The following is a 27,845-nucleotide window of genomic DNA, read 5'->3' as shown; positions in this document are numbered from 1 at the left end:
GCAGTTACCACAGCCTCAGTGTACCTTTGATACCCAAGACAAAATAAGGGCACTTTAATTATCAGCTTTGTGCAGTGTTTCCGTCTATGTATGTGTATTTCATTGGAAGTTGACTCAAATATTTGGGGGTAGTTAAGCAGAGTTTAAATTTCAAAAGACCAATAACTGAGATTTCTACTTTTAGATTTTTGCTTTTTGCTATGATAGAGTAGCTAATACCAGATCACTCCGCACCCCCTGCCCCTGCCCTCACTCCCACTACAGAAACCATAAAAGACAGATAAAAGCTAACTGAATGCAGTGGTGAACAATCAAGGCAGCCAGGCTCAAGGGTCCAAGATCACAGAAAGATACTGAGGTGGACTCAACAATACCCACTGCCTTTTCTCTTCAGATATTTGCTATTTTTAAGTGGTGCAGACTAGAAACCAAGTAGAAGTTAGTAACTCAGAGCTTCCAGCACCTTGTGGGGCCAAGAAGACAACTGGAGTTCAAGGATACTAAGAAGGTCAGAGTTTGAGGAGCAAGATCCTAGGAAAAAAAAGGCAACAGCAAGAAGTGAGTTTGACATACTACATTGCTTTCCCCTCAAGGTAACTGACATTATGAAAGATACATTGAAGGGTATGGGGATGTGGCAAGTGGCTGAGAAGCTAAGCAGAAAATAAACACTAGGGGGCTAAAAGCTTAAGTAAAATTTTTGACCATCTCACAATATGGGGAAACAAAAACTAGAATTCTGAGTCCACAAAGGAAGGTGGTAAACACTCAGATTTTCAGTTACAACTCTGGAAGGGCTATGCTCTTGGAATAAGAGCAAAGCAGAAAAAGCAACTAGCTCTCATCAAGACGGAAAGACAGTCTCAAAGCTTCCCAGTTCCTCACTGGATAAAGATGAGCTTCTCTTACTCTACAGGCCTGTTAGGAAAAAAGTAAATCTTCTCAGATAGAAGATAACATCATATAGAGCCACTACAATTTTTCAGTGCTCAATCAAAACTTACCAGGTATTCCAGATGACAGAACCAAATGAGTAAAAACAAAAGAGAAAAAATAGACAATAGAAACAGACCTGCAGGGATGCAGATATTGGTTTTATCAGACATAGATTGTAAACTAACTATAATTAATTTACTAAAGAAATAGAAAACAGGATTTCACCCAAACTGAAATATATTAGAACAATCAAACTGATATTTTAGAACTAAAAAAAAAAATACAATATCTGAAATTAAGAGGTCAATAAACAGGTTTGGCAGCAGATTAGATGCAGCACAAAAGAAGTCAGCAGCCAGGCACAGTTGTTCTTACCTATAATCCCAGAACACTGGGAGGTTGAGACAGGAGGACTGCTTGAGCCCAGGGGTTCAAGACCAGCCTGGGCAACATAGTGAGACCTTGTCTCTATCAAAAAAAAAAAAAAATTAGCCAGGTGTGGTGGCACACATCTGTAGTTCCAGCTACTCAGGAGGCTGAGGTGGGAGGACTGCTTGAGTCCAGGAGATAGAGGCTGCAGTGAGCCATGACTGTGCCACTGCACTCCCGCCTGGGCAACAGAGTGAGACCCTGTCTCAGAAAAACAAAACGATCACAAAAGAAAACAAAATAAAACAAAAGTCAGTAAAAGTTATCCAAACTGAAGCCCAGGGTATAAAAAAGAACGAAAAAAAGAATTTTTTTCGGACAAGAATTTATGAGACACGGTAAAAAGGCCAAACACGTGTCACAGAGGCCCAGAAGGACAGGGAGAGACTGTGGTAGAATTAGGCACAATTTTTGAAGAGCTAATGGCTAAGATTTTTATTAAACCAACAAAAGACATCATGCCACAGAATCAAGATAAGATATGTATCATAAACAGAATAAATACAAAGAAAATCACACCTAGGTAAATCATAGCAAAACTGCTGAAAGGCAAAGAAAGGAACAGGAGTACAACTAATGGCTAACTTTCAACAGAAATGATGCTCATGAGACGACCACAGAATGACATTTTTTAAGTGAGGAAAGGAAGTAACTGCTAACCTAGGATTCTGTACAGAGAAAAAAATCCTCAAATAGGAAGGCAACATAAACATGCTTTCAACCAATTCTCAACTAGGGAAAAAGAATTAATTGCACCAAAAAGAAATACTAAAGGGAGTTCTTCAAATAGAGGGAACATAATCCCACTTGAAATCACGGAAATGTGAGAAGGCAAAATGAGCAACAGAAAGAATAACTATGTGGCTAAACCTACTGAATATTGACCATAAATACAATATTAGTAAAGTCTTCTGGAATTCAAAATATATACATAATTATAACATATGACATCAATAGCAGAAAAAGTGAGGGGGGGTGGAATACATTGGAGCTTAAATGTTGTAAGATCTTTCATTATCCTGGAAGCGTTAAAAGGATCACTAGTAGACACTAACAGGTCACTGATGTGTATTCTAATCTCTAGAGTAATTCTAAGAGAGTAGAAAGTGTTCTAATCTCTTTCATTCACAAAATGAAAGACTGAATAACAAGCTAATTGGTGGGGGAGGGCAGAATAAAAAATACTTGATTAATCAAAGACCCCACAGTTTCAGCTAAAATCATATAAGCATTTCTCAAAGTACTTATTTCATGATATATTCAGTTTGATTTACTATCAAGTCTCCTAGTCTTTCTCCACAACAATATTAGGATCGAGTAAGAGGAAAAATAATAATGTACTGTGTGTTTCTTATATGACATGCACTGACTGACTGAGCCAGGCACTATCCACAAATTGTCTTAATCCACAGAAGACAACTGTAAGGTAGCTATTACCACCCCTATCATACATACGAGGAAATTGAGAATCAAAGAAGTTGAATTACCTCCTGAAGGTCATAACAGCTATAACATGAGGGACTCAAACCCAAACTTGATAGTGCAGCATAAGCCAAAGATAGGTTGAATTTGGTTTGCCTTCAACTGCATTATATATTATCACTCTCTGTCGATTTTTGTCTTTAATCTGAGTAGCAAGAAGAAACAGCTTAAAATTCCCTATATTTCATATTCTCCATGGGCAATGGAACCAAGATAGGCAACAAAGTAACACAGAAATGTGTCACTGAAAGAAGAAATATTATGTACTTTCAATATGAAGTAGACAGATGAGAGAAATAAGAGAAATTGGATTAAAAATTTCTTAAAAAATTTTTCTGATGTACTACCTTTGTTATTTTAAGTGATACCAACTTTAACATCACACATATTTACACTCAAAAATGGTGCAGAGGCCGGGCGCGGTGGCTCAAGCCTGTAATCCCAGCACTTTGGGAGGCCGAGACGGGTGGATCACGAGGTCAGGAGATCGAGACCATCCTGGCTAATACGGTGAAACCCCGTCTCTACTAAAAAAATACAAAAAACTAGCCGGGCGAGGTGACGGGCGCCTGTAGTCCCAGCTACTCGGGAGGCTGAGGCAGGAGAATGGCGGGAACCCGGGAGGCGGAGCTTGCAGTGAGCTGAGATCCGGCCACTGCACTCCAGCCCGGGCGACAGAGCGAGACTCCTTCTCAAAAAAAAAAAAAAAAAAAAAAAAAATGGTGCAGAGAACTTTATTCCAAAATCATACATACAGGAGGGACTTTTAGAAGCCCTCTGCTCTGACTTCTCAGCAGCAGAAAATTAACAACCAGGAGTTAATTGTTTCCAGATTACCATTTCCCTATCTCTGGAATACTCAGGAAAGTAATTAAATGCCTTGACTTTCTTCTATCAGGTGGAATAGATAGGGACAGGTAGAAAAAGGCAAGTTCTTCAAGGTAAACAACTACTCCTGCAATGTTTATTTCAGTAAGTGCTACTGGCAACCATGAGGAATCATTAAGAAAGACAAGGTAATGAAGACTACACTTCATTTATCTATACTTTTCTACTTCCTTCTGATATCCATGGGAAATGGATTTTATTTATCAGGTTATCATCAACATTATTTTAAATCAAGACCTGCAGAGTACAGCATATTTGCTAAAAATTCTTGCAATTGTGTCTATTACTGCTCAAATTTTGTCATTTCACTGAGCTGCCTAGAAGCAAACAATCTGACTTTCCAATCTGAACCATTTGTAAGATAAGTATCAGCAGTTATTGAATCCAGTGGTACAAGTGAGTTGAAATGCTGAAACTAACGAGGTTATGGTTTTCAGCATGCCTTGTAAATGGGTGCCTAATTCCCACTTCCTGAGTCCTTAAAAGGCTTTTAGGAGAGACTCAGGGCCTATGGATTTCCACATGGAGTTCCCAGCCCACATGTGAGCTAGAAATGAATGCACAGAAAATCAAACTTATAAAACCTTATAGAGCCTTTATTGGAGTAGCTGACTCAACAAATGAAAAACCTTTGTCTCCTCAAGTCTGCCACTGAGAAGTGTGGCAGGAAAGGATCATGCCAACTTTCATCCAGACAGTCCCTAAGTAATAAAAATGCAGCAAGGCACATTAAACAAGCTATAGCCAGCAGAGCATGTGTAATAAAGTCACATACGGCAGAACTTCAAAACCCCATCCAGAAGCAAACAAGGTTCTACCAGAACAGTGCTTATAATCATTTAAAAAAAAAAAAAAAAAAGTTCAGCTAAGACCTCACTGAGATACACCAGACAAATGTTAAGATAAGATAACTCATTCAACACACAGCTATTGAGCAAGAAGTCCCTGTCCTAGGTGATAAGTGAGAGTGAAAGGTTAGTCAGCTTGTGGATCTTCTTTGAAGGCATGTATGGTATGCCGAGAGTCAGGAGGTGTGTAACAGTGGAAACTGTCATACAGGCTGTATATCCTTTATTCAAAATGTTTGGGACCAGAAGTGTTTGGGATTTCAGATTCTCAAATATTTGCATTATTACCAGTTAAGGATCCCCAATCTGAAAATCCAAAATCTGAAGTGCTCCAACAAGCATTTCCTCTGAGCAACGTATCAGTGCTCAAAAAGTTTCAGATTCTGGAGCATTTCCAATTTTGGATTTTTGGATTAAGGATGCTCAACCTGTACAAGGAAGGATATAAATAATCAAAGAGAGGCACTAACAGGTGCCTCAGGGGTCAAAAGAGAATGAGGACATTTCCATCCAAAGGGATTCATAAAAAGCTTCATGCAGTGTCAATATTCGAATTAAGCCTTTGAAAAATGGTTTTCATTTTTCAATGAAAGGATGAGGGGGAGGCTGAACAGAAGACATGAAGGAGGAAAGTGACCAGAGATAAGGGGTGTAGCATAAACAAAGACCTAAGCACAAGGGGACATAGGCAGGTAGTGGTAAAGATAGGGTGACTAAAACAGTGTATCAAGAACAGACTGGAGAGGAGATGTGGAGGCCCAGAGATCATTCAGGGGCCCTCTACCAATGGCAGGGAGAGGTAGTAAGAATGAAAACAAGGGCAATGACGGGAATCAAAAGGCAGCAGCCCTGAGAGCCATAACAGAGGAATGGACAGCTAGTAGACCTGTGATGGTAGAGAGAAGCCAAAGGGAAGGTAATCACTGGTGAAATCTATTTTCTATTTATTTTTTATTTATTTATTTATTTATTTTGAGATGGATTCTTGCTCTGTTGCCCAGGCTGGAATGCAGTGGCGCGATCTTGGCTCACTGCAAGCTCCGCCTCCCGGGTTCATGCTATTCTCCTCTCTCAGTCTCCCTAATAGCTGGGACCACAGGCGCCTGCCACCACACCTGGCTAATTTTTTGTATTTTTAGTAGAGACGGGTTTTCACCGTGTTAGCCAGGATGGTCTCGATCTCCTGACCTCATGATCCGCCCGCCTCAGCCTCCCAAAGTGCTGGGATTACAGGCATGCGCCACTGCACCTGGCCTATTTTCTTACAGTAAGATTCTGACCAGTAGAAATGTCCATGAGGCAGTTGGAATGGAAACCCCTAGAAAATATTTGAGCCTAACATCAATGTGGAGTCACATGCATGGTGGGGAGCGGTAAAGAGGAAATCTGCCCAGCAGTGAAGATGTGGGAGTCAATGAGGCCACCAGGAGACAGTTTACTGTACAAATAAGAGGGAATGGGACAAAACCACAGCAAAGTCCTATGTTTAAGGCATGAGCAGAAGAAAAAGAGTCAGCACAGAAAAAAGAAATAGTAGCCAATTAGGAAGAAAACCAGGAAAGGCTTATGCCCTAGCTAGCAGCCAAGGGATGCAGGAATTTCAAGAAAGGGTTTACAGTAACACTTACTGGTTTTTTATGGACAGACTCATCTACTTGCTCCTGGCAGACTGCAAGCTCCTTTAAAGCAGGAGCTGTTTCCTACCCATATCTGCATCCTGCACAATATCTACAGCAGACTCCTACTGTATGCCTTTGTTCGAAAAAAATGAACAACAATGTCAAACATGCAGAAAAGTCAAGGAAGGTGGGTGTTGAGAAAAGAGAAATGAACTGATGGCTAAGTAATTACTGGCAACCTCCAGGAAAGTGCATTTTCGATGACGGGTATGGGATCTGGAAAGCAAGAGCCAGGAGAGAAGGAACAGAGATGTAGGGAAGAGAAGGCACAACCATGAAAAAGGCACTGAAACAGCAAGCAGGAGGTTCATCCTGCAAAGTCAGCCAGTCAGTCCCCCAAAGCACCTTCTAGGCACTGGGGACACATGGCCACCAGTCCCTGCCTGCAAGAAAACTGTGTTCAAGGAAAGAGACAGTGATGAAGTGATGAAGTAGACCCACTGACAAATGCTATTCAGTTAAAATATGACAATATGAGTTGTGGTCAGGAAAGGCCTCTCTGACAGGGTCATGTCTGAGTTTAGACCAGAATGAGGAAGAGACAGTGACTGAAGCTCTGGGGCAAAACTGCTCCAGACACAGAACAGCAAATATAAAAGTACTGTGACGAAGCAAGCTTGGTGTTTAAAGTACAGAAAAAAAGATCACTGTGACCTATTACAATGAAAGAGGGGGCAGGGGCCCTGGATTCTGGTTGAAATGGGAAGCACATAAACGAGAAAATGATAGAGCCTGCTTTCTTTGTAGAAATTTCAGTCTGGCTGCTGCGGGAAAGATAGATTATATGGGGCCAATTTGGAAGCAAGGACACCAGTATGGGGGATGTTTCTGTAGACCAAGCAAAAGCTGATGAACACCGGCCTTGGTTGACAGTGGTGGCGACTCTCAGGAGTAGTCACATTCAGGACTTAACTTGTATATAAATGAAAAGACAAACTGACTTTTTGAATGTGGGGAATGAAGAAGAGAGCAATCAAGAATGATCCAGGCTTCTGGCTTGAGCATCTGGCCTACAGGGTGATGCCATTTACTGAGACAGCAAAGTAATTAGAGGGAAGCAAATCCGTACCAAGGAAAGCAAGAGTTGTCTTCTGGTTGTTTTAAATGTGAGGTCCCTATCAGACACCAAGTAGAAGTGCAGTGGAGTAGGCAGCTGGATGTTTAAGTCTGGAGCTCAGTGGGGAGGTCCAAGCTGGAGATACTCACTAGAGAGTCATCAGCACACACAGAGTATTTAAAGCCACAGGTTGCCGGGGGTCATTTAGGGAAAGAATACACAGAGAGAGGAAAAAGAGCCAAAGATAGAGCCCTTACTTTTTTTCAGGTTAGATGGAGAAAAGGATGAGTAAAAATATGTAAAAGTTTTGAGGCAAAAGCTTGAGGTTTCTTTGCTAGGTCTCTATTGTCTCAGTAAAATAGCAGAAAGGAGTTCAGATGCTAAGGATCCTGACAAAGGTTTAGAATAAGCATCAGAAGAAATATAATAGGAAACCATCACAAAAGGAACACAAAGGAGAGGTGAGCTGCGGTAAAGATGCCAGGACTTTGTTGGAATCTCAAATGGGCAGGCTTTGAGATTTTCCCCAGCAAGATCATAAAGCTCAGGCTTACAAACTACGATTGGTGTGAATTACTGAAATATAATACAATGTGAGGTCTGGCAAGGAAATATGACACAGGGTCCCAGGTTGTTAACAAGCTCACTGCTGAAATGCTGACCACCAGAGTCTGCCCTGCATTAGGAGCCAAGTAAAGTGAGAATGGCCTGGTGGACTGAAAAGGAGGAATGTTCAAGATCAGGTAATCACAATTAGGATGAAGAATAGGTTCAACAGATAGGAGGGAATCTGAAAGGAATAAAGCAAGGAGGTTGTGGTCACAGAGGGAAATATCAGAGTTGACAATCAAAAAGGTGAAAGAATACTAAGTGATGACAAGGCCCAGGTGTGGCCATTAAATCTCACAATGTCTGTTATTTCTTCCAGGGGCTAAAATTATCATAGCAGGCACTCTCTGAGTCCTTGTTAGCCTGTGCCTGGCTACAGAAACACGAGGAAGGGGCAGTGTGACCAACAGGTCACAGGGGGTAACAAGGGTGGTCCAGAGACTTAAATCTTGTTTCCAATTAACATTTACATGACAGTTCTGGCTCTAACGTTATCTATCCTGCCATTTATATCTGGAAATCTTCTTTCAGGCTTCATACACATGTTCTCCAAATCAAACAAGATTAGAAAGGAGGCGACAAAGACTTTGCCTTTCATCAGTACTGACACACTCTTCACAGTCAATGCAACTTTTCTTAGCTTTTGCTGCCAAGACAACCATTACCTTCCTGCATCACACCTGTAATCCCAGCACTTTGGAAGGCTGAGGTGGGAAGATGGCTTAAAGCCAGTAGTGTGAGACCAGCCTGGGCAACATAGTCAGATCTCGTCTCTAAAAAAAAAAAAAAAAAATGTTTAATTAGCTGGGCGTGGTGTCATGTGCCTATGGTCCTAGCTATTTGGAAGGCTGAGGCAGGAGGATGGCTTGAGCCTGGGAAACAAAGGTCGCAGTGAGTCATGATCTCACCACTCACTCTAGCCTGGGCAACAGGGAACAGGGCGAGACTCTGTCTTGGAAAAAAAAAAAAAAAGAAAGAATGGCAAGCAAGGCAGAAAGACATGCAGTGCCACCAACAAGTGAGGAACAAAAAATGTAGGGTACTTCTTCAAGACTAGATCATTAACTAACTGAATTCCTTCTTACTAGTGAAGCACTAGATCATATAACTGATATTGCTTCCAGTTTTGTGGCCTTTGAGAGATCCTGCGAGGCCAGAACCATGTCAAACCTTTAATTCTACATTATGAAACTGTGAGGTTTTGTCACCTGGCTAAGCTGGAACTACATATCCCAGAATCCTCTTATCTGTGTAGTTTCAGGTTAGGGTTTGACAAAACAGAACTTCATGTGAGATTTGGGAGGTGGAAGTCAAGCGGCAGCCATTACACTTTGGTATATGGCTCGTGGTTAAAGGCAGTGTGGGACAGATGTGAAGGTGCTAGTGGGCACCTGTTTGTCCTTGCTCTTTCTGCTCCTGTTTTCTTCCCAAATGCTATTTTTTTGGACCAACATGACCCCAAGACCACTAGATGCTTGGCTGCAATCTCGGAGCTAAGTGATTACCCTTCTTCAGAACCCTAAACCAGCCCCTTCTGCCTGGCTTCCAGATTCCTCTTCACGCTTCAACTTGTCCACCTGCCAGTGCTTCAAGACAGCTCACTAGTGACTTTTCCCTGATACTTTAACTCTCCTTTTTAGGCCTTCACTTCCCCAACTCCTTCCATAATTGTGTAAGGTCTAATTCCTCTAATAAATGTGTTATTCCACAATATTTATAAGGGTTCTGCTTCCCTAATGGAATGCTAACACAGTAAACCAAGTATTGAGTAGCCAATTTCCCCTTAAGGACTCAGTAATTGGCAAAAAAAAAAGACATCTTACATGCATAGCATTGCTTTATAGTTTGCAAATCCTGTTCATATGATTTAATATTCAACCTTGAGAGTATTAAATAAGGAAACTGAGGTTCCAAGAAGTTATGTGACCAAGCGATAATAAAAAAAGATGCAAAAACCACTTAGAGACAATCTGTACTGATGATTAACCAAAATAACTCAATAACACAAAATGATTTAAACAATTCTCTGTCCAAGGACCAGAGATAGAAAAGGCTGAGGCAAGATCTATCCACAAGGTTTATTTTAGCGCATTCTATAAAATTAACAGCTGCTAGAGGCCCAAGCACCGCTCAGCATCCCTTCCTGCTCAGCCATTTTCAATCCTCTCCACGTTCAAACTGGCCAACATCATCTGCCAAGTTCTGTGTGAACACCTGGCCCTTCTTTTAGCCTCTAGTTTAAGAGAATTAGAGATGCATATTATGTTTAAACTTGCATATGAGCATAATAGGCAACCAAGATAATTGGGGAAACTCCCCACCAACGTCCTTAGGCAGCTCTGTCCTCTCTCTCCTTATTTGACTATTCCCTAGATCCATTGTCTGCTCCTCCTTTGCCTCAGCCATCTCTCCTCCCCAAAAACACTTTAAGCCTGCCCTTCTCATTTGTAGACACAGTGCCAGAAGCCATGGGTGGTGAGGGGTCTATGCCAAGCTTCCCTGGTGAGGCTTAGTAAGTAGTACAGTGTTATTTAACAGTTTGGCTTGCAGGGAATTAAATTTAAAAAGATTCTGGGTTCACATGCCCTTTAAGGAACACTTTAACTACAATCTGATACTTCATTCCTTCATTCAGTATTTTTTTGCTGCATGCCTACTGTGTGCAGAACACATCATCATGGACAGTTGATGAGCTAACACCTGGCCAAGTGTCAGAGTCAATAAAGATGGAACAGTATGTTGACTTATAGAAAAGTTGGAAGGAGATGAGTACCCAATAAGATGGGGACCTTTTAAAACATCAAGTAAATAAAGGAAAGGAGAGACCTCCAGCTTTTTAGGGAAGGCAGAATCAGGAAAAAACAGACAAATTCATCTATGATGTTAGGCTTAAGTTTCTTCAGGTGACACACAAGGCTCTTTACACTCAGGACTTTCTCTCCAGTCTCAATCCTTTCCCTCTAAAAGACCCTACAACTCAACCCTCCACAACAGTTGCAAAAAGTTTTCTTCATTTATTAAAAACCAATATCCTCTTATGAATGGTTTTATCTTTTCTTTCTTTTTTTTTTTTTTTTTTTTTTTTGAGACGGAGTCTCACTGTCGCCCAGGCGGGAGTGCAGTGGCTGGATCTCAGCTCACTGCAAGCTCCGCCTCCCGGGTTTACGCCATTCTCCTGCCTCAGCCTCCCGAGTAGCTGGGACTACAGGCGCCCGCCGCCATGCCCGGCTAGTTTTTGGTATTTTTTTAGTAGAGACAAGGTTTCACAGTGTTAGCCAGGATGGTCTCGATCTCCTGACCTCGTGATCCGCCCGTCTCGGCCTCCCAAAGTGCTGGGATTACAGGCTTGAGCCACCGCACCCGGCCTTTTTTTTTTTTTTTTTTTTTTGAGAGGGAGTCTCTCTCTGTCACCCACGCTGGAGTGCAGTGGCACGATCTCAGCTCACTGCAACCTCTGCCTTCTGGGTTCAAGCAATTCTCGTGCCTCACCCTCCGAGTAGTTAGGAGTACAGGTATGTGCCACCACGCCCAGCTAATTTTTGCATTTTTAATGAAAACAGGGTTTCACCATGTTGGCCAGGGTGTCTTGAACTCCTGGCCTCAAGCGATCTGCCCGCCTCAGCTTCCCAAAGTGCTGCGATTACAGGTGTGAGCCACCACACCAGCCAGTTTATCGCTTTCTCTGTGCTCTTCCCTTTGTCTAAACTACCCACCCCTTCTCTGCCAGAAAAAAACCTACTGATCATCAAGACTTAATGAGCTCAAATGGGTCCAGCTTGCTGAAGGCTTTCCTGATCCTTCCCTGCCTGATCCTTCCCCGCCTCAGCCCCCAGCTCAGGCAGAGCTTAGAAGATGCCCACTGAGGGTCTGCTTGCCACCAAGATCACCTGGAGCCAACTGCCTGTCAAGGAGGCTTCCCTGTGAGGCTCTGAAGGGGCTTCTCATCACCACACCCCCAGCCCATCAGCATGCCTGCTGATGCAGTGACTGTGATCACTCCTATCTCAATGAGCTTCTGGAATGTTAGGGCCAGAAATGATCTTCGGATCATCATCCGGGGGGCTTAACAAAAAGTACATAATCTCATTAATTTCAGAAACAGTCCTTCACCAATGAATTTTCAAAAATAGCCCTTCACCAGGCTCATTACAGAAAGCACAGAGCATGTAGCTGGGGCAACTGTGACACACAGCATCAATCAAGAGACCAGTTCTCAGCACCCTGGGAAGTGACACACTCAGGATTCTAAACCTCAAAACTCACCACATCAATTTTGTTTACACTCTTCTTTGGGGCTAGTAAAAACCAACTATCTGGGTGCTTTGGATCCTTACAAAAGTCCCCAATCCAGGCACTAATGCCTTTAAAACTACATGCAGATCGGGTGTGGTGGCTCACGCCTGTCATCCCAGCCCTTTGGGAGGCTGAGGCAGGTGGATCACAAGGTCAGGAGTTCAAGACCAGCCTGGCCAAGATGGTGAAACCCCGTCTCTACTAGAAATACAAAAATTAGCCGGGCGTGGTGGCAGGCACCTGTAATCCCAGCTACTCCGGAGGCTGAGGCAGAGAATTGCTTGAACCTGGGAGGCAGAGGTCGCAGTGAGCTGAGATCATGCCACTGCACTCCAGCCTGGGCAACAGAGTGAGACTGTCTCAAAAAAAATAAAATAAAAATTACATGCACAGGTAGAGATGAGACATAGGTAGTGATATAAACAGGTACAGAAGATCATGCTTACCTTTTCTGCAAAAGCACCTCTGCCTAAAGTACTCCCAGAATGTTCTCCCTTTTCTCTAATGTTCAGTTTGTTTCCCCTTTGTTTAACACTCCTCGGATGACACTTCATCTATGCCACCTCTCTTCCTGTGTGTGTCATGCCTCCACATTTAGACTGGTTGCTGGAGGAGTCAAAGGACTGTGTTGATCTACGTTTTCAGGGGCCCCCAGATCCAGAATAATGCCCGACCTGGGGCAGCTAATAAATAGTGGTTATGAACTAGGCAGTGAGCCCAGGCCCACGCTACAGGCGGCAGTACTACTGCCCCTTTGCCCAGATGTGGCTCAGTGTTGGCTGCTCCCTAGAACAGTGATGACAAGCAGACGGTCCGTGGTTTGAATGAACCCAGCCATAAGACACTTGACGCATATACTCGGGCTGAAGAAGTCTGCTTCTCTAGACTATGACCAACCAGGACAAAGCCCAAGAAGGGAGCATATGCCATTCTGGGGTGGAACAGGTTGTATCAACCCTGCAAAGGGAAGGGGTGGAGGCAGTGGAGAGACAATAATGAGAACTCATGAGTCATCTGTCTTCCACCCAAGCTGCCAAGGAAAAAACGAGAAAATCCACAGGAGGAAGAATGGAGACTTTAGTCACCCCTTCTTTTTCATGTATAGATTTCATTTTCTCCTACTCTACCACAAAAACCTGTCTTAGAAGTGAAGTCACACGCAATTCTTTCCAAACGAAAGAAGATAAATAAGCACACATATGAAAGATAGTTAGGACACATAGATAACTTCTGCCCCCTTTATAACTTAAGGTCCACAATTTTAAATATATATACTATATACATCTTACAGGCATGTTTCTAAGCACATACATTAATTCAATTATTCAAAGATTCAAGTTTCTACATGCTGGGGTAAGCGAAAACAGACACGATCCCGCTTCGGAGCTGCTTACGGTTGGGTGAGACACACAAACCCTCATCCTAATAAATCACAAACCAATGGCTATGCTCTGAAGGAAGGTGGCTGAGTAACAGCCCACCACCAAGAGCTGGCGCAGGCCGGCCCATGCTGTAGGCGGCAGCACTCCTGGATCCAAACATGTCCTCATTTCTCTGAGGAAATGAGGCTTTACTTGAAATCCAAAGAATCAAATAACTGGAAATAATTCCAAGACAGATACGTAAACCAAAGAAGGTGTTGTGTGCATCTATCTTGCAGTCATTTCTAAGGACTGGAGTGCGGGATACTTGGGAAAACCTCAAGAAGGGTCACCAACACTTCATTATATGCTCAGTTTTCACACTTCCTTGTCTTGAGGCCCAAATGCCTTAAATGAACACACTGGACAGAAAGCAGAGCTTGCCTCATCATTGCTGTTTTCTAACGACCAAACTCACATCGTGCTGCATGATAACTACCTTTCAGCCTGTGGTGTGAGCTAACTCGGTCCTGGAACATGGGGTCCCTGAGAGTACCACTGGGCAGCGTATACCACCTTGCTACCTCTGTGGCCCTCCCTAGAGGGGTGAGCAAAGGTACCTACCCCAATTATTTATGAGCCAGGTACGACACTAGGCTTTCTGGGATTCATACTACTGTTTCCGCTGAAACTTGTTTGTGGGATAAATGGTAATGAAAGTGGGACTCCGATGAATAGATCACATGATTGCATAAACCTTGTTTCCATAGAAAACCAACTAAAATTCCCCATCATTGCTCTAAAACTTATGTGTCTCTTATCAGGTCATAGTCCTCTGAAGAAACGCTCTGATAAACTATCTGGGGGGAACATCCCTAACTGTTTTGTGAGTTGTTTTCCTTATAAGAAACAACCAAAAATAGGATTATGGCCTGACTTATCACCTTAATTTAGCAGGCTGGCTTCCTGTAAGCCCCGGCGGATCTCTCCAGCCTCACACATGCTGGCTCTTAGCTGCTCTGTGGGCGCTGGCGATGCTGCCAACATCTTTCAGGGTGACTTTGCTCACATTCCTCTTCTCCAGCAACCTCCCTTCTTCAGAGTTTAATATCCACATCCTCTAAGGTCTCTATTATTTTTCCAACTTAAGTTAGCTAATCCCCACATGGGACACCAACCTGTACACATGTATCTACTCCTACCTCTGAGAAACTGTACTGCCCACTTTCATACCTGAAATGCATTTCCTGCTCCTGGCTCCCGACGCTTCAGTCCCACCTGCTCCATGGAGCTTTTCAATAATAACAGTCCCTGGCCTCCGTTTCATCTCTATAATTCTGACAGCCCCATATGTACAGTGATCTAATAACTCATTCACCCAGGCCTTTAAAAAACACCTATGATCCATTCCGCCATTCACTTGTAACTGGTTCCATTCCATTTTGGACTTTGTAATCTTATACAATGTCAGAAACACAATTAACATTCCATTAATGCTGTTGAAGTACTAAAAAAAATAAGATCGCAAAGAAAAGCAGCAATGTCCTGTATTGAAGAGTAAAGTTGGATACAAATAATTTACTCCTTCAAGGGTTATAACTTTTTACTTTGACTAATGTGACTAAGTACCCTGTGCTGTGCCATGCCATGAGTTAGACACTATGGTCTTAACTTGGAACTTACTGTAAGGATTTCTCAATCCAAGATGATGGACTGTAATGTCTTCTAATAAATAAGAAAATGTTTGGATGTGCCAGCTTTCAGAAAATGGCAAAATGAATAGTTGTGCCAAAACTCTGTGTGTTTTTTTTAACTCCTCACTGCAACATAAGCAAAGTAGTGTACACTGGACAGATACCAAATCAGCTAATATTCTCTTCTCAGTACATCCTAAAGGGGGCAATGGTTTCACAAAGCACTATCCACACCTACACCTCTGAAACAGAACAAGACAGCAAGCTACTTCAAACATGGTCCAGAATTCATGAGTTCTTGTTAAGCCTCAAAAATATCTGCATCCAAAACCACTGAGATAAAATCACTGGGCTTAGCAGCAGCATCAACAGTAGCACCTTAAAGTAGCCAGGGAGGGCCAGGCAGCAGCCAAGATGCAGTGAGGACTGAGTTCATACACAGAAGTTCCTTCTATAATACGTCGGCTTTCTAGAATGTATCCTTTTAGTAGGTGGTATTTATCCAGCATCATTTTGAACCTTCCTTGTTCGGACCAAAGCAATGAAAAGGAAGAAAGTCCCCAAATGCTAGGAGCACACTTTTTGGCCAGCTGAGTCTATTGATTGGAGATGTCAGAATTTCAACTCTTCGGCTGGGCATGGTGGCTCACACCTGTAATCCTAGCACTTTGGGAGACTGAGGCAGGTGGATCACTTGAGGCCAGGAGTTCGAGACCAGCCTAACCAACATGGCGAAACTCCGTCTCTACTAAAAATACAAAAAATTAGCCCGATGTGGTGGCACATCCCTGTAATTTCAGCTACTTGGGTGGCCAAGGCATGAGAACTGCTTGAACCCGGGAGGCAGTGGTTGCAATGAACCAAAACTGTACCACTGCACTCCAGCCTGGGCAACAGAGCAAGACCCTGCTTCAAAAAAATTAAAGTATTTCAACTTTTATACCCTTCAGGAAGGGTGTAAAATCCAAAGTAGTGGCAATATTTATACACATCTAAAGATGTCTGTGTCTCTTCTCACTGTGGTCTGGGGTACATTGGGGAAAGGGCAACCTGTGGAGCATCTTCTAGGCTCTTTCCTAGGCTGAAGGGAGAAGACACAAGTCACATTTGTGAGGGCTGAGGCTTGATTAGTCAGCCCCAGCTTACTCATGGCTGATATCCTCAATCAAAACTTGCACACACAAAAAAAAATCAGTAATGATAAGAAACAGTCTGTCATCTAGAAATGGCTTATTGTTTTACTGTTTCTGTGACTTCCCCCAGAGGTCTGCCTGAAAGCCCAGTTAGCCTGGTGGTGGGGACACCTCTGTACCCTAGAGAACCACAGGGAAGATCTTTAGTGCACAGGAAATGGGCTGGAATGAGGCAGCAGTTGCCTATACAAGGACCGAACAATTTCCAGAGCCCTCAGAGGCACCAACCTACTGTTGTGAAGAGGCACCAGGCAGGTGAGAGACAATAGGCACAGGCTGCAGAATCATAAGTAGTGCTCGGAAGATGGGCCAAGAGGCCACATGGCCAACAGCAGGGGTCAGCCTGAACTCAAAGAATTCTGGAGATAGAAGGGGAGACCTTCGAGATCAGCTAGCCCAACCCTTATTTTATAGGGGCTGAGAGCTATTCAGCAACTTGTCCAAGGTCACAAAACTAGTGAGTAGAAGGACAAGGGCCAAAATCCAAGCCTCCTGTCTTGAAAGACAAGGAAACAAATGTTATCACAATTTAGCTAATTATATCAATTCCTTTCAGTGTTTTCAAAGATATATTTTGACTAACATGTAAAGACATACTAGTGTACTGTGGTTATGAACCCACACTCTGGAGCCAGACTATCTGGGTTTGAATCCCAGGTCTGCCACTTACACTGTGACCCTGAGCAAGTGACTTCACCTCTCTGTGACTCAGTTTGCTCATCTATCAAATAGGGGTAACAATAGCGCCTACCCTCATGGGACTATGAAGCCTCCTAAATAAGTTCATCTATGGAAAGTGCATTAGCCGGTCTCAGCTGCTCAGGAGGCTGAGGTGGGAGGATGACTTGAGCCTGGGAGGTTGAGGCTGCAGTGGGCTATGACTGCAACGTTACCCTCCAGCCTGGGTGACAGAGACCCCATCTCTCTAAAAAAAGAAAAGAGAAAAAAAAAAAAAAAAAAGCATAGTGGCTGGCACAAAATAAATGCTACAAAAAAGGTAGACAGGAATTTCCTAGGAAGGAAAGAACCCTCATATTGCTCATATTGGTTTCTCTGCATCACACCTGGTCCCCAACCCCCAATTCATCTTAGTCATAGGTTACTGCCTTTTCCCCACAATGCCTGGGGCTAATGCTTCTAAGTCACACCCCTCTCTCCTAATCCATTCAGGCCCAACCCAGTCAGATATTAGCTCAAGCAGCCAAAATGGTAGAAGAGGCAAAAATTCTGAATAAATGCTTATGTCACTACTGGCCATCCAGCCTGTCACCTCTTAGATCTCTGCTGCCAAAACCCGGAACTCAGAAATTACCTCTCTTGACCCTCACCTCCTACTTTTCTAGACTACCCACTCCCTTGCACTTCAGAATCTGCTTTTATGCCCTCATCATGTCCTCCAGGCCCTCAAACCTTCTGCAGGTGCATCAGGCCTGGAAGCCCCACTCACCTGCCTATCCCACCTGTACTGCTTGGCTAATCTTTCCTGTGACGTTCTCATCAGTTCCCTTGGTTCCTTTATCCCTCATCCTTCCACCCTCATTCCATGGAGAGACCACATGATGCTGTCTCTCTTAGGCTGCCAAACTTGGTGGCATAAAGCTAGGAAACCAGGCCCACTGCCTGCACTACAGACCTATGCTATCCTCCATCCTTCATTGCTAACTGAATGTCTGTCACATTCCCATGCGGTCTAGCCCCAGCCCACTCTCCTCCAGCTCTGACTCTGACCATGGCTTTGCCTCAGTCCCACTGAGAAAGCCCAGACTACCAAGTAATTTGTGTGCCAAACACTCCTCCAGACATGCTTCTCAAACTTTAGCATGGATTTGAATCCCCTGGGGATCTTGTTCAACTACAAACTTTGATTCACAAGGTTGGACCTGAGGTTCCCCCAGGTGCTGCCAATGCTGGTGGTCCACAGAACACACTTGGGGTAGCAGATTTCTAGGAACTTATACACACTAATGTTTGCACTCTTCTAAATATATTGTTTTTAATCTTCATGGAAAACCTTCAAGAGAGGTATTATTCCCATTTCACAGAGACAGAAAGTGAGATTCAAAGAGGTTAGAAAATCTGTCCAAGGTTCACGCTGAGGGGAGGCAGGATTCAAGTGAAAGGCTGATTCTGAAGCTGAACCCCATTTTTTCCTCTTTTAATTGGGAGATGAAGTAAGGATAGAAGAGTATAAAGAACAGAAGTAGGTTTTAAAAACACACGTTATGGCTTATTTGTAATACAAACTATTAAAATCTTCTTAGCTGATGTGAATAAGAGAAAGATGGATTATAAAATGCAAGAGTCCCTTTGCTAGAGATTCTGCCTAACAGCCAAAGACCTAAAAGCTATCAGAGAGTAAGTTAATTCCACCAATCAACATGGAAGAAGACATCCAGAGGGACACAGAGGAAACTTTATATGTGTGCAGATAAAGAAAGAAAGAACATACAGGCCAGGCGCAGTGGCTCACGGTATTTTGGGAGGGTGAGGCAGGAGGATCACTTGAGGCCAGGAGTTTGAGACCAGCCTGAGAAACACAGCAAGACCTTGCCTCTAAAAAAAGATAAAACATTAGCCAGGCATGGTGGTGCAGTCCTAGCTACTCAGGAGGCTGAGGTGGGAGGACTTCTTGAGCCCAGGAATTTCATGCTGCAATGAGCTGTGATTGCACCACTGTAATCCAACCGGGGTGATAGTGTGAGACCCTGTCCTAAAAAGAGAGAGACAGGGAACAAGGGAACATATAGATAACCTCTAACTAGCACATCTGGGGAAGCTTTGGGGCTACTCTTAGGGCAGTCTGAGAGCACTGCAGAGACTGCAGAGAGCACCACACTGCTCTCTGCATGCTCTCCTCTCCCTCTCCTTTCTCTCCTCTCTGGCTTTTCAAGGCTAGGGTTTCTATTTGCACCCCAACCCCCCGTGCCACCTTCTCTGGAGTCCACACCCAGTAGTCATGGCTGCTCACTGCTCTTCAGCCTGTCCTTTGCCATGAGAGTCTCCCAGCTGGCCTGTGGGCCTCCTTGGAGACTCCTGGATCCTGTTTAAGTTGATCTGGTTCTGCCGTGCCCTGAGCCATACCCTCACAGTGGTCTTCTGCTCCACACCACTTGAAAAGGTGGGCGATCGTTTCTGACTCAGAGTTCCTTCCCCACCCCACCCACTTCTCAAGTTCTGTGATTTCCCTTCCTCCTTCACTGTTTGGGCAGACTTCACAGTGCCCATATCCAAGGGCTTCTCTGTCTTTATCCTTCCAGTTCTGCAGCAGCATGTGACCAATCCCTCTTTAACAAGTCCACTCACACCCATCTTTGCTTTGCTTCCGAAAGCATGCTCTCCCGGTACTTCTCCTGTTCCCTGACTACTCCTAGCACTCTCCCTTTCATTTCCTGTCTCCTCACTGCAGGCATTTCCAAGAACCTGCCGTTTGACCCTCACCTCAATCGTCCACTTTCTGACATCTAGTGCATTTTGTCCGACCCTTTGAGAGCAGATCTGAGTCTGCTCTGTTCATAGAGCAATCCTCAGAACAATGCCCGGCGTGTAATAGCAGGCGCTTGCTCAATATTTGCTGAATAAATGAGCTGCTAGCCGTGTTACTGAGCTTCTCACCTTGCATCTTCAAACAGCTCATTCCAAGGCTCGGGCTAAAGGGCTGTAGTTCACCAAGCGAAGGAGAGAACTGCCAGCCTTCGTCAAATCATAGCACACACAGGAAATGATAATATCTGTGTAGCTCTCCGGGTAAGCAGGCCTTTGGATTTAGAGGCAGCCCCTCCCTGTGGGTATCAATATCATGACAACCCACCTGAAACCCATGTGGGTCCCTTACTGTGGCCCCTTAGCTGGGAAGTTCTGTCTAGTCCAGCTCTAAAGAAGAGCAAGGAAGAGCCATTATCAGAATATTCTTGGCTTGGAGTTACTTTTAAGCTCCAAGAAGTAACTCACCTGTCTGCCTACTATCTCTATTTCATTAGGATTCCAAGGTAGCACCCACTCTGAAATGTGCCCGGAACCCTTAGGCACAATTTCACTCTTCACTATTCTAAGCCAAATTCATCCTAGACAGAGCAACAGTAGCCACGGGTTCTTCTCCACTCCTATGAAATACCCCAAGTGATGTAAATATTTTCACATTCCAACTGCTTGTAAAGGTGTGAAACAGGATGCAATTAAAGTCCCAGAACATTTTACTTAGACTTGAATCATGCTGCTTAGTGACTCCATAATCTACCACAAACACTTACAGAGTATTGTGGAGAAATCAGCCTTCAAAGAACACAAGCAAATACACAGTGCCATGATCTCCAGCCTAATGGAAACGCATATTGCTGGGACGTGACAGTGTTAACTACTGGGTCGAATTCTGTTGCTTCCCAAAGACTACAGTTGGTGTGGGGAGAAATAGCCCAAGATCGAAAAAACCACTGACTGTGCCAACTGCAGCACTTCGCCTTTTCCAGAAGATAAATTATGAAGAATTTTTGCCAGTTCAAGTTATTTTCCCAAAGCAGAGTCAAATGACCCTTGCAACCCTGCCTTTAAGAAACCAATGCAATTAAACGAAAACAGCTATGAACTGCCTGGACAGCATCCCTCCAACTTCGTTTCATAAAGTGAGATGCAGACACACACCGACAGACAAGCACACACCTTATTTAACTGCCACTCAGTGCCAATGTGAAAATGCACATTCAATCTATGGGTGGAAAATCAGCAAAGCAGCCCATCGCTAAAACAAAATAGCCACATAAATGTCGACTAGCTTGCTGCCTTGCAAGGAATGATCACTGACAACTAGAGTTCTATTCAGCAGGCTAATAAGAATAATTATAGCCAGGGCAGGCATTAATCAGCTTGGCAGATACAGGAATTCTGTTAACAAGGCTAAAATGAGTGCCAAGGAATCTCTGAAGGCCACAACACTTCAAAGACTGTTAAAGCTGGATGGATTCACTAGGGTTCCTCCCGCTGGCCTTCCTCCTCCTTCAGTGCTTTCCAGAGACAGTTGCATTTCGGCCCGTCCTCAGAGCCGACATGGCCACCTGCTAGGGTTGCAGAGATGCCACACCTGTGAGGTGCATGCTGGCACTATCCTTCCCTTCAGGAAGTGTGCCTGGGCTGCACTAATCCTGGATCCTCCTATTTTTAAATGCACTTTCACTTTCAAACCACTATCATCCTTCTTCACCCAAGCTAATCTCAAGCAACACACAGCATAAGGTTTAGCGACTATAAGTCAACTTTTCCTTAGAAGAGACAGAATGGAGTCCTGAGATCAGATCCTGGGTCTGCTGGGGAATATCTGTATGACTCTAGACAAGTTAACTAACTTTTCTAGGCATCAGTTTCCTTATCTGTAATAAAGAGAAAATAATAGTGACTTTCTCAAAGTATTGCTGTGAGGAATAAATACCAGAATGTATGTCAGAGCTTGACGCTTGATATGCCATCTAGAAATAGTAGCTATTATTAGTCTGTGCCCATTAGGTGCAAAGCCTTGTACAGAAGCTATGAGGAAAAAAAACAAACAAAATATTCAGTATGCAGAGAAACACACACATTAGATAGGAGTGGCTGTGCCTGGGCAGGAGGGTGGACACATTTTTTTTCCTTTTTTTTTTTTTTTTTTTGAGACAGGGTCTCACTTTGTTGCCCAAGCTGGAGTGCAGTGGTGCGATCACGGTCCCCTACAGCCTTGACCTCCCAGACTCAAGTGATCCTCCCCATTCAGCCTCCCAAGTAGCTGGAACCACAGGCACATGCCACCATACCCAGCTCACTTTTCTTATTTTTTAGTAGAGATGGGGGTCTCACTATGTTGCACAGGCTGGTCTCGATCTCCTGATCTCAAGCAGTCCTCCCACCTTGGCCTCCCAAAGTGCTGGGATTGCAGGCATGAGCTGACATGTTTAGCCCAGATTTTTCTTTCGACCTTATATCCTTTATAAGTAACACAGAGACTGCTAGCTGTTCCCTCAAAATCTGTCCTTCCCTTCCTCCATAGTAGCTGGCACATGGCTTCCCAGCTTTCGTTACAGCTAGTGTGGCATGGGCCCAAAGTCTCTCCAATAGAACATGTGCAGAAATGATGTGTGCCACTTTCAAGTCTGACCCACAAAGCCTCCATATATTCTACTCCACGCTCTTTCCTCCTTTGTAGGGGCTGGAATGGTGAAGATGACTACCAAAGTGATCTTAGAAACTGTGAGTTGAAGACAGCGGAACTGCCATCAGCTGAGGAGCCAGAAAGACTGTGGAAAGCAGGGTTCCCACCCAACCCTTCCCTCTGAAGCATCTCCCTCACATTGTTATATGAGACACATCTATTGTCTGAACCACTATGCTTTGAGTTTGTTAGAGCAGTTTAGCCTACCTGATTAATACAAAGTCCTTTTATATTATTTGAATTCTAAAATACAGATGTAATGCTTTTGACACTTAAAAAAGTATCTCAATAGATTTACAAAAATAAAGACATAAATGAAGAAAATGTGTTAATCCCACCCTACAATCTCCGTGCCTTCTACTCTCCAATTTATGTTGAACTAGTTGAGGGTTTATCCTCCTCAACACATCACCCTGTCCTCCTAATCTCACCCTACAAACTTTTAATGGCTATCCATTCCCACAGATAAAACGACATATATATTTATAAGTATTCAGTCAGCCAATATGTAACACACACCCAGTATGGGTTACATATCCTATTAGTAATAGGGACATTGTACTGAACAAAACCAATGTGGCCCCTGCCCCCAGGGGAAACAATCAGAGTAGGGTACAGACAACTACATACAATGAAGTAAATATATGCTCTGATGACAGGGCACAGACTGCCTGGCAGCACCCAGAGCGCCAAGAAATCTACCCCTCCCAGTCCAGACTCCTCAGCACAGCATGCAAAACCTTCAGGATCTATCTCAAACCCACCTTTCCTCCCCCATTATTTCCTCCTCCCCCAAATAATTGCATCCCCATTTGCTCCTCCTCCCAGCTCCAGTTACGTGGAACTTACGTGCCATTTCTGAATGAGCCATGTACTTTCACTCATCCACACTTTAGGCTTTTCCCCAGAGCCTAGAATGATCTTCTATCCTTTCTTTCAAAATTCTAATTATCCTCAAGGCTCAGCTCAAATGTCACCTCTTCAGCAAAACCAGCCCCAACCCCCAAGTCAAAATTAATCATCCCCTTCCTTGTTTCCCACAGTTGGTTTCCACGTCAGGTATTTCATTCAGGCCTGTGGTTAGCTATTTTATTCTCTGTCCACTCACATCCACCAGCCGCTCAGGCAGATGCTGTGTCTTGGTCATTTGTCTGGGACTCCCAGTATTGAATACATGGTTGCACACAGAATGGCACTCTCTCTGTGAATGTGGCACATTTCTTGAGTGGTCACTCAAGAAATGCCACACTGAGTGGACGGGCAAGACAGATCAGACACAGGCAATGGATGTGAAACCTGCTCTATGTGGCTGGGTGGGTTCTGGTGTGATCACGGTAGGCAGGTTTAGAAAGGCTTCATGGAGAAAGTGAGTTTTAGGGGGAAAAGGAAATACTAATACACAGGCAAGAGGTGAGAAGTAGAAGGGGCCAGAAAGTTTAATATAGTCTACATAAAGGAAAGCAAACAGGTTAGATAGAACAAAGTGTCTGAGCCAGAGAAGACTGGAGGGGAGGACACAAGGGGCAACATCTCCTTGGAGGAAAGTCATAAGGACCCAGTGAGAACAGGTGGGAGCCCCAAAAATGATCATTTAGGAAAAGGATGAGCTTAAAAGGGAGGCTGGAGGAAATAACCAACCAGGAAGACACCAATTGTGTGGGAAACAACTGGGACCTGGGCTAAGACAGTAGCCGTAGAAACAGGAAGGAAAGGAAAGCTGGAGTCTGTGCTATGGGGAGACGCAAGAATTGAGAGACTATGTGAATGTGGAGGTCAAAAAGAGCAGTGATACCAAGATTATACTCAGGTTACACCCTAGGAGGAAAGATGATCTTGCTTATCAACGTATTACATTTCAGGGATCAGTACAGTGCTAGAGTAGTGTAACACAGGGAGACCTTCCCAGAGGTCAGGCTGAAGTCACACCGAGTGAGATTCTGTGGCAGCAAAGTTATCAGGAGGGTCATCAATGGTTCAGAGAACTGTCAGGCAAAAAGGCATTGGCTAGTGACACCACAGAAATTCCCAGTGTAATTCATAGGAGGCATCCAGCCAGGACAGGATATGCTGGAGTACAATCAAGATTTCCCCAAGTTGTGCTTTCCCCACTTCTGTTTTGCTTTTGTCAGTCTTTCTTTGCCCCCTTCCCTCTTCCCCCCTCATTATGATTACTCAAGGGCATTGTTTTCAAAGTTTTCAAAGTTCTACCTCATCCCACCCTCATAACTGGTACCCAGGTTGTTCAAAGAACTGCACAACTCTAGAGGGAGTCATCCACACAGACTACAAAGTGAACAGCAGCTCCCGAAGTTGCACAGTGCACAATCTGTGCAAACCCAGGCCATGGCCCTGCTTGACCTAAACACACACAGTCAATAAATGTGTGTGGACTATAACAGCAGTGCACCACTAACATACAACTTACAAGGGTCCCGCAGTGAAAAGTAAAGATTAAAAGCACTACCACCGGGTGTGGTGGAGCATGCCTGTAATCCCAGCACTTCAGGAGACTGAGGTGGGAGAGTCAATTGAGCCCAGGAGTTTGAGGCTTCAGTGAGCTATGGTTGTGCCACTGCACTCCAGACTGGGTGACAGAGTGAGGCTTTGTTTCAAAAATAAAAACAAAGCACTAGGATCAGGGACTATAGAAAAGATGCCATAAAACTAAGTGGAAGATCTGGAAGCTTTCTGCACATGGGCTGAAGCTGAAGCAATGTGGCTGGAGGAGCTCTCTGAGGGAGTCAGTTCAGAAAATCTCTTCAAGGTGAAGGAAGAAAACACAGCAGCTAGCAAGGATGGTTCACCAGCAGCAGGAGTCACGGGGCTTAGAGCAGTGTGGGCCCCCGGTGTCCCCAGTAGGGGAGTGGCTATAGAAGGCCTTCTCTGGGACCCTCCGACCATAAGTGCAGAGTAGTCATTTGCCCTGTGTGCAGCTGGGACCTGGATGGGACGGACACCGCACACCATGCACTCTGTAAAAGACTCAGATCTGCCTTCTCTAGGGGCTTGGAAGAGAACCCCAGGCCAGGTCACAGGAATCATCTTGTCCTGGTTGACACTGACCACAAGGATCCAAGAATATCAAAGCATTTAAGAGTCGGCCCTGGGGTACCATGGTGAGCACTTAATAAACATATTTCCATGGCTGGCTAGGATCACCATGTGGATCTACGTGAAGATGGTGTCTGTGTATGGAGTGAATGGAAAATGGAGAGGGAAAAAACCCACAAAAGATTCCTTGGGTGGGGGGAGGGCGCTGGGCCAAAACCACACGGGGCACCAAGGGTTTCCGGAGGGTAGAAGATGAGGGGACAGTAAGGGAGGAAAAGTAACAGGTAAAAAAAGTTGGAGAAGCCAGGCTCTTAGGTCTTTGTGTATAAATACGCAGCTAGGCAGCTTCAAGAAAAGCTAAAAGAAAAGACTGAGGCAGACAATCTAGCCACGACGAAAATGACGGCAGGACTCGCCCGCCGATTTCCATTGTAACGCTCCGGGCCACCCTGTGACCTTCGTGGAAGGAAGTTGGAGGATTCTCTCGCTTCCCTGGAAAGGCAACTCCGCGCGGGCTGGGTGAAGAGAGACCCGGCCGGCGGTGGCTATGGCGGGGCATATCAAAGGCTCACATTTCCGCTCTCGAGCCGGGGACCCGGGCCGGGACCGCAGCACCTTCCGGGCCGGGAGTTCAAGGTGAGCCGGGCTCCCGGCGGCCAACAGGTAGGGAGGGCTGGGGAAAGCCGGCCCGGGCCACTCCCCCGGCGCATGTTGGGGGCGAGGCTCGGCCTGGCGGAGCCGCCACTTGCACCCCGCGCGCGGGGCCCGGGCGGATTCGCGCCAGGCTCCGGGCGGCCCCGCGGCCGCTCCCCGCCGGGCCAAGCAGCCCGCGCACCCCGGCCGGGTTTCCTGGGAGCAGCCCGGGCACCGTCAGTGCCCCAGGCCGCGCGCTGCAGCCGCGCCCCGCCGAGCCCTCCAGGGCCCTGCCAGACCCCCTGCGCCCCGCCGAGCCCCGCGCACACTCACCCAGCGACAGGAGCGCCAGCAGCAGCGGCCTCGGCGCCAGGCGCCCCATGCTCGCCCGGCGGGAGCGACTCTCCCCCTCCTCCTCCTTCCCCGCCGCCTCTCCTCCTCCTCCTCCTCCAGCTCCGGCTGCTCCAGAGTCGGCGCTCCTCCGCCTGGGCCGCGCGCCTGCTCCGCTCTCCTCGCGAGCCGATAAATCCCAGCGCTGGGGCGTACGTGCGCCCCTGGCTCCGTTCGCTCCCTCCCGCCTCCTTCCCTCCCTCCTCCAGCCGGCCGGGCCCGGGAGCCGGCCCCGGCGATCCGAGTGTGCAGCCCCGACCGCTTCCCGAAAGCAGAAGGGAAGAACCGCAGCGCCCGCCCGCCCGCGCCTCCCATCCGGCGCTTTGCCAGCAACAAACACAAACTTTCCCAAGCCCCTCCCCACTCCAGGTAACGGAGGAAGCGCCGGGGCCACCCGCTTAAAGGCGAGGAGGCGTCGGAGCCCACCCTGCCTTCCCCTCTAGGCCCCCACCCCACGAGAAACTTTCCTCCGACCTTTAAAAGTTGGCCTGGGAAAGACTCGTCTGGAAATCCCTTCGCTTTAGCCCTATCCCGGGACACCCCGCGTTCCATCACGCTGGAGTCACCCACGCGTGTCTAGTCTATCCTCAGTCAACTCCCCGCTCGTTCGGCCTCTCGTCCTGAGCTAAACACCCCACCAACCAGCCGCTTGGTCTATGCCAAAAATTACGCAAAGGGGAGCGAAGGAGCTGAAAGGACTTTTGAAGGCCACGGATTCCAACGTCTACCAAACAGAGGCCTTAAGTGTTTCGGTGAGGTGCCCAAGGATTCACAGGGAAGGGGCAAAATCAGAACCCCGCTCTCCTGACTGCCCACTCCCAGATGGTTTGGGTGGGCCTGCCTCCTCCTTACCCAGCACCCTCCCTCTCCTCGGCGCCTGTGGCACTGACTAGAACAGCTCCCCACAAAGACACCCATTTAAAAAACAAACAAAACCCAAGTGTATTAATAGCTATAGTACTTCATATAGAATGTACTCTTAAGACTTCATATTTATTGCTCTAAGTGGACACCACTGGTTGCCAATAAAGATTCATACTTCCCCCCACAATAGAGTTTTGTGCTTTTGATTTGAATACAAAAGGCCCCACGGGTATTGAGAGAAATGGAGCATTCCTTGCTTGAAACTTAGC

General features: G+C 45.4%; 1 protein-coding gene across 1 annotated transcript in view; it reads right to left on the bottom strand.

Moving 5' to 3' along the window:
* Window positions 1-26,979, bottom strand: part of PTGFRN (prostaglandin F2 receptor inhibitor) — an 80,018-nt gene extending 53,039 nt beyond the window's left edge. The window contains exon 1 of the mRNA XM_010367900.2: window positions 26,656-26,979. Coding sequence (XP_010366202.1) covers window positions 26,656-26,704 — 49 coding nt within the window. The 5' untranslated portion in view covers window positions 26,705-26,979. The remainder of the gene's footprint in view (window positions 1-26,655) is intronic.
* Window positions 26,980-27,845: the final 866 nt, after the last annotated feature.

This window comes from Rhinopithecus roxellana, chromosome 8, assembly GCF_007565055.1.
Source record: "Rhinopithecus roxellana isolate Shanxi Qingling chromosome 8, ASM756505v1, whole genome shotgun sequence".
Lineage (NCBI taxonomy): Eukaryota > Metazoa > Chordata > Mammalia > Primates > Cercopithecidae > Rhinopithecus > Rhinopithecus roxellana.
The sequence above is the reverse complement of the archived record's forward strand: the minus strand, read 5'-3'. Positions and strand labels throughout refer to the sequence as shown.